We start from the raw sequence: 7,218 nt of genomic DNA, 5'->3' as shown, positions 1-7,218 counted from the left end.
TCAACTGTAGCGATTAATTATTACAGAATACCACTCAAAAATCATATCGTTATATACTTGTAGTTAAGTGATTTTATTTGAAGCACTTTTAGGTACATCTTTGGAGTTTTGAGTCATCTATGCTTTCAATAAATCTGAGCACTTACTATGAAACAATCTTTGACTACTGCTGTGTAAAAGGCTTAAGGCTCACATTCTTCTCTTTAAGGAACATATCATTGAGTCATGAGAAAATATGAAAGGAATAGATAATATACACAGTTAAAAATGTTAAAAGGGAAAAACGCTAGTGTTATCCTTTTGCTTGCTGCATCAGGAAAGGACGCTCAGTGGAAATGACATTTTGTAAGAAACTTCAAATGTGACAAGAAGTTCTTGAACATTGAGAATCTCTAGGTGGATTCAGGACAGTGGGTGGATGGCTCATTGGTAGGAGTGCAGGGTGACAGGATGTCCAGAGAGACACTTGGGGTTAGAGAGGATATTAGTGCCAAAAAGTGGGTCGAGGACCAGTGAGGGCAGATGGAATTATCTGGTGACGCTGTCGGTCCAGCTTGGGACACCTGGACAGTGTGAGCTGAGCCGCGGACATGATCCCTGACGTGGCGAGCGGGCCGCTGGATGTTCAGGCAGCAGGCTGGAGTCAGATCTGCACAGACTCTGTCGATTAACGAACTGATTCTGGTTCATAGGTGGAATTCGAATCCAGCGTCGTGGATGGGGCTTGCCTAGCGTGGTGGGTGGGAGCAGGAAAGAGCTCTGAGAAGTGTCGCCTACCATGTGATGGCAGAACAAAGAGCCTGGACCATTAGGGAGGGGAGAATGTCCTCATAGCAGGTTCTGGCGGCAGGAAATCATGTGCCTGCGTGGTCCTTTTTAGCAGCGCTCCTTGTGCATCACACTGGAAGTGTGGGGCGGCAGCCCGGTCTTTCGGGGTTAGTGATTTGTGAGCAGAGAAGGTGTGTGAAACCGGATGTGACGTCAGACCGAGGATGTCAGGTAGAGAGGGGCGCCGTTCCCACAATACGTGGACAGGAGCGGGCGTGAAACCTAGGTGGTGACCGAGTGTCCTCACGGACAGTGCGATCAGCACAGAGAAATACGGCCTCCGGGTACGGATACCCATCACTTCTGTCCTCAGAGGAGGATGGGTTTGGGGGTGCAGCACGTGCACAGTGGCAGTGACAGGGACGGGGTGGAAGGGGCATGGCCTGACTATTCTTTCCTGGACCATCTGCTCAGCACTGCTCCAGAGTCTGCTTTCAATATTCGATGCCGGATGTTAGCAGATATGCACATTCCTGGTCCCCAAATGAGGAACTCTTGGTCCGAGTTCTGGTCTGGCGACCGTCAAGATGACTGACCTCAGCGCGGTCCCGGTCAGGGTCCTCCGGGAGAGGGAGAGGAGGACAGATGGTCCCAGCGAGCCGAGGGAGGGCTCCGGGTTGGTGCGCTTCGCCCCCTGTGCGGTTCGAGCATCGCATTGTCATTTGTTTTTAAGGGGAAACACACACAAAAATGATGCCCCCGACCTTCCAGAGGAATCGGAAGGCCTAGCTTAGGAGCAGGAGTCCTGATGGGCCTGGCCCGCTGCCTGTTCTGCAGGCCGGTCACTGGAATAGCCCCGAGCAGGCCAGGAGGTCACGGGCAGCCAAGCAAAGGCGCACATGGACGTGTCCCGCAAGTGCACACGGGAGGCAGTGGGGACGTGAACTTGGAAGGCCTCTCCATGTGGGAAACTGCTTATGTATGACTGATTGCACTGGGCGGGCCAGGCGACTCCTTGGGTTGGCAGTGCGTACCCACCCGAACCCCACACTGGCCATCCTTCACCTGGGCCTGGGTCTCTCGCAGACCCTCTGCAGAAAACCAGTTACTTATAGAAATAGCCACAAGCAGACGTGGAAAATGAAAGCAAAAGGGAGACAGGCTGTGGTTCTGAAGGAAGTCGGTCTGTCCAGGGAGGCAGAGAGAGTCCAGAGCCAAGACAGATGCCCTGAGATGACTGTTACCTGTCTGTCTTTTTCTGTGAATCCCGCCCTGAAGCGTAATACTTCGTGATTCTGACTTGTTCTTTATCAAATGCTTCTGAGAGAAAAAAAATTCTGAAGAGTAGATGGTTTTGTGGGTGAGATATTAGGTGTCGTGTGGAGAGATCTTCGCTTGTCATTATTCTGTTTCTATTTACCATGATTTTGATTCATTGTTATAGTTAGGTATACAGGGTTAATCTAGCCTGAGGGAATATTTACGGTTTTGTTGTTAGTTTTTCTCCTAATACTCATTTCATACCTTGATTTCATCAAGTTGCATATTTCTACATCTTTAAGCTTATTTTCTAGAGATTTTCCTTTCTTTCTTGTCACCTTAGTTGTTCATGGTGATTAATGGACTATTTCTCTGCCTGGGCATTAATGGAAGTGTATTCTGCTTTTTTTTTTTTACAAAGGTATTTCTTTCGGTTTCCAGTAGGTGGCATCTAAGCCTCTTTATCCCTGCTTTATGTAGTCTTTATAATAATGACTTTTTTTCTAATAGATGTTTAATCATGCTCACTACCTTCGGTCTCAGTCCCTGTCAGTGTTAGCAAGTTTCAATAGCATTTACTCAGATTCCCCTGGGGCTCCACAGTGATCGGTCTCAGAGGATATTTGGGGGAGGGGCACTCTGGGTTGGGGGCTGGGGGCTGCAGCTCAGCCTCGCATTTTGCAACGGCCACTGGTAAAAATCAACTGTTGTTTCTCTGCTGTCCCTTCTCTGCTCTGCTCCCTGGGCACTGAAGTGCTCACCTCCCAAAAAATTCCTGCGGGGTAGAAATGAGTCTAGTGGCAAAGACATGGGGTATGGAGATTTCCTAACAAGTGGGTTGAGAGCATGAGAAAACAAGGCCTAAACACTGCACTAAACACTGCTAAAATACTGCTGATGCTTACTGACAGTTGTGGTTCACGGTTTATTTCTGTAGCACTTAGTTTCAGATTAAACTGACCTTTAGTTCTGTGATTTGCCTGATGTCAGAGGCTGTGACAGAACTATCAGAAACAGCTTTTTATACCTTTTTATTCCTTTTTAACAGCTTTTTATTCCTTTTTAACAAGTAACCTCTTAACACTCTAGAGTATGGCGCCACCAGTCTTAATATCCAAAACCCAAACTTTGGACAGAGTTCTATCTTGCTTTGAAAGTTTAAAAAAAAAAAAAAAAAAAAAAGTTCTGGGAGTAAATATATGAAATTTCTACTGTCCCAAACAAAATGTTCCCATTGTATATCATTTACCTAAATTATTTCACTGAGTGCTCCAAGATCAAAATCAGATTTTTTCATCCTCACTTCCCTAAATTTCGATTTCCTAATTTTTCCATATTACATTTGTTTTTCATGTAAATAAGGACAGAGTCATGGGTTGTATTTCTGTACAAAAAAAAAAAAAGACATTAAGTTAACCATATGGTGTATATACATGAAAGTCAGTTTTTGGAGGTCAGTCATAAAATTGCACTGCTATATTAATGATAGTCTCATAAATGTCACGTGGCAGTGTGGAGAAAATAACCCAGGGACACACTGACCAAATCTATATAATCACCAAATTCTTTGTTCTTTGACCCCATAACGGATGGAAATTGTTAGAGATTTCTATGACCTTGGCAGCTCAATGGTGCATTGCTCATTTATGTCATAAAAGTACCTTATAAAGGTAGGAAATGACTGTTGGTACAAGGAACATGATTCACTCTTTTAAAAAGTTAAATTTTATTCAATAAAACATGAACCCTTAGATACATTCCAATAAAACTGGCAAAAGATAATGCCAGTGTTAACCATACACAAGCAAAAACTATTGATTCTTTGGATGAAGCTTACGATTTCCAAGAATCAGACAAAATTTCCATAAATTTTTAATATGCAACAATTACCACCATTCAATAGAGAAAGTCAACTCTATTTTTTCTGCATTATTTCTACCATAGAATCACCCCCTAGTCACCTAATCACTCCCCTCCCACCACAAGCCCAGGCCCTTTATGTCCGGACCTGCTGTTTCGTGGTCAGTTGGTAGAGCCTTCTTTCCTATAACTATGGCCTGTCCAGAGATGAGCATCATGTGCGTAATTCAGTATGAAGACTTAGAATAGCTTTCCATTACAGTCTTCCCTGATGCATTAATGAATTTGATATTATTTTTGTTTTTCCAGAGGACAGGGATATGAATGAACCATGCCCAATGAAGTAGGCCCTTTCATCCTATTGCTTCCCAGAGATCTGTACAAAAGACCTGTAAGAAAGGCTTAAGTTCAACAGACTTTAGACTTCAGGTTAAAACTTGACAGTCAAGTAGTCTTTTCAAGAAAACTCAAATAACAAAATACTAGAGAACATTAAAAACAATGACCTGTTTGTTCCTTCGATATATGGCATCTCCTGAGTTTTAACATACTTTTGACTTGTAATTTTCTGCAGTATGTAATATTATAGGTTAATCTCAGAGAACTGGAGATACAGGTATTCCCAGTATGGACTCTCGACTGTGTGGTTATGAGAACTGGTTAAAATTTTTTCTAAGCTCATTACATTTGTGTAAATCCCTGGGTGAATCCTGAGGACACACTGTTGCTTAGAAGTATTTCCATGTTCGCTATACTAGTATAGTTTCTGCCCTCACTGAATTGTCATTCTGAAGGTGTAGGCAGTTGATGGAAAGCCTTGACAGTCACTATTTGTAAGGTTACTCTCCAAGACATATCTTCTGATGTCTAAGTTTTGATCTTTGAGTAAAAGAATTAACACATATTTTTTGCATGCTTTCTCAAAGACAAAAATTCTGATGTCAGTTGTGAAGCCTGGATATATGTTTTGCCACATACATTTACATAACTCCTCTTCACTATGGAGTCTTGATTCTCACATAATACTTAAACTCTAATGGCTTTGCCACACGTTTCAGTTCTAAGAAATTGCACCAGTTTTTTTCCAATTGTGGACCCTGGGTGAAAACACCGCCGCATTTTAGTTTCTCACAAAAAAAGAAAAAAGAAAAAAGTACGTTCTTATAGCTAGTAAAGAGTTCAAATTTTAAAATTTTCCATATTCAAGGTATTTGCAAGTATAAACTCTTTGGTGAATCCTGAGGTTAAAATAGTACCTAAAAATCCTGCCACATCCAGTACATTTCTGAATGTAACTTAGGCTTGAACTTACACTAAAGGGTTTCTCGCCAGTATAGACTTTAAAATGACATGCAAGATGTGATTTATTATGAAAAATCTTGCCACACATTATATTTGTTAGGGTTCTTTCCGTTGTATAGGTTCTCTGATGACTTGCAAGCTGATTTGTAATGGAAAACCCTGCTACACGTTGCATTTCTAAGTATTCTATCCAGTATGAGTTATCTGATGCCGAGTTAGGCGTGAACGCACGATAAAGGCTTTTCCACACTGGTTACATTTGTAAGGCTTCTCTCCAGTATGTATACTCTGATGCTGAGAAAGCGTTAATTTCTGACTAAACATCTTGCCACACTCATTACATTTGTAAGGTTTCTCTCCAGTATGGATTCTCTGATGACTTGCAAGGTATGATTTATTACGGAAGACCTTGCCACACACATTACATATGTAAGGTTTCTCTCCAGTATGAATTAACTGATGGCTATTGAGGGTAAAACGAGCACTAAAGACCTTTCCGCACTCATTACATTTGTATGGTTTGTCTCCCGTATGAATTCTCTGATGACATGCAAGGTATGATTTCTGACTAAAGACCTTTCCACACTCATTACATTTGTAAGGTTTCTCTCCGCTATGAATTACTTGATGTCTAGTAAGGCGTGAACGCATAGTAAAGGCTTTTCCACACACAGTGCATTTGTAAGGTTTCTCTCCAGTATGGATTCTCTGATGACTTGCAAGGTATGGTTTCTTACAGAAAACCTTGCCACACACATTACATTTGTAAGGCTTTTCTCCAGTATGAATTAACTGATGGCTAATTAGTGAAGAACGCATAGTGAAGACCATGCCACACTCATTACATTTGTATGGTTTGTCTCCTGTGTGAATTCTCTGATGATATGCAAGGTGCGATGTCTGAATAAAGACCTTGTCACATTCATTACATTTGTAACGTCTTTCACCAGTATGAAGGCTTCGATGACGTGCATAGTTGGATTTGTTACTGAAAACCTTGCCACACTCACTGCATTTGTAAGGTTTCTCTCCAGTATGGATTCTCTGATGACTTGAAAGGTGTGATTTGTTACGAAAAACCTTGCCACACTCATTACATTTGTAAGGTTTCTCTCCAGTATGGATTCTCTGATGACTTGAAAGGTATAATCTATTACGAAAATCCTTGCCACATACATTACATTTGTAAGGTCTTTCGCCAGTATGAATACTTTGATGACGAGCATGGTTGTATTTGTTACTGAAAACCTTGTCACACTCATTACATTTGTAAGGTTTGTCTTCACAATGAATTGCCTGATGGTAATTTAGGATTCTATGTACAATAATGGCTTTGTCACATTCGCTAAATCTGTAAGGCGTATTTCCAGTATGAATCGACTGATGGTAAGTAAGGCTAGAAGACACTCTAAAGGCTTTGCCACACTCATTACATTTGTAAGGTTTCTCTCCTGTATGAATGCTCATATGGCTAGCAAGGTGTGATTTTTTGCGGAAAGCCTTGCCACACTCATTACATTTGTAAGGTTTTTCTCCACTGTGCATTACCTGATGGTAAGTGAGGCTAGAAGACCCCCTAAAGGCTTTCCCACAATCACCACATTTGTAAGGTCTCTTTCCAGTATGGACTGACTGATGGTAATTAAGGCTTGAACGCACCCTAAAGGCTTTGCCACACTCATTACATTTGTAAGGTTTCTCTTCAATATGAATTATCTGATGGCTAGTTTGCCTCGCACACACACAAAAGTCTTTGCCATGCTCGTTACATTTGTATGAATCTTCCCTGCATGCTTTTAGGTCTTTTGTCAGTATTGAAGGATGTCTAGAATCAATCCCATATATGGTACAAACGTTGGCTTGGACACTACAAAAAACTCTTTGAAGTGGAGAAACGGAGGAAGTATTGTTGAAAGACTTCTTCGTTGAGACATATTCATCAATCTTCCCTTCAGTCTGAAATATGTCCGTATCTGCCAGATGTGAGTGAAACCTTAGTCCAACTTTGTTTTCGACAGGCTTGTGTCC

General features: G+C 41.8%; 1 protein-coding gene across 8 annotated transcripts in view; it reads right to left on the bottom strand.

Moving 5' to 3' along the window:
* The window catches only part of LOC105306597 (zinc finger protein 568), a 67,743-nt gene that overhangs the window by 45,943 nt on the left and 14,582 nt on the right, over positions 1 to 7,218 (bottom strand). For 6 of the 8 annotated variants that reach the window (XM_023524127.1, XM_023524130.1, XM_023524129.1 and 3 more), the window contains one exon: positions 3,731 to 7,163. In XM_023524127.1, coding sequence (XP_023379895.1) covers positions 5,377 to 7,163 — 1,787 coding nt within the window. In that variant the 3' untranslated portion in view covers positions 3,731 to 5,376. Of the gene's footprint in view, positions 7,164 to 7,218 lie in introns of those variants that run through there. The other 2 variants (XM_011381712.2, XM_023524128.1) reach the window with 2 other exon arrangements.

This window comes from Pteropus vampyrus, unplaced genomic scaffold (genome assembly GCF_000151845.1).
Source record: "Pteropus vampyrus isolate Shadow unplaced genomic scaffold, Pvam_2.0 Scaffold448, whole genome shotgun sequence".
NCBI lineage: Eukaryota > Metazoa > Chordata > Mammalia > Chiroptera > Pteropodidae > Pteropus > Pteropus vampyrus.
This window is presented reverse-complemented; position numbering and strand designations above follow the sequence as displayed.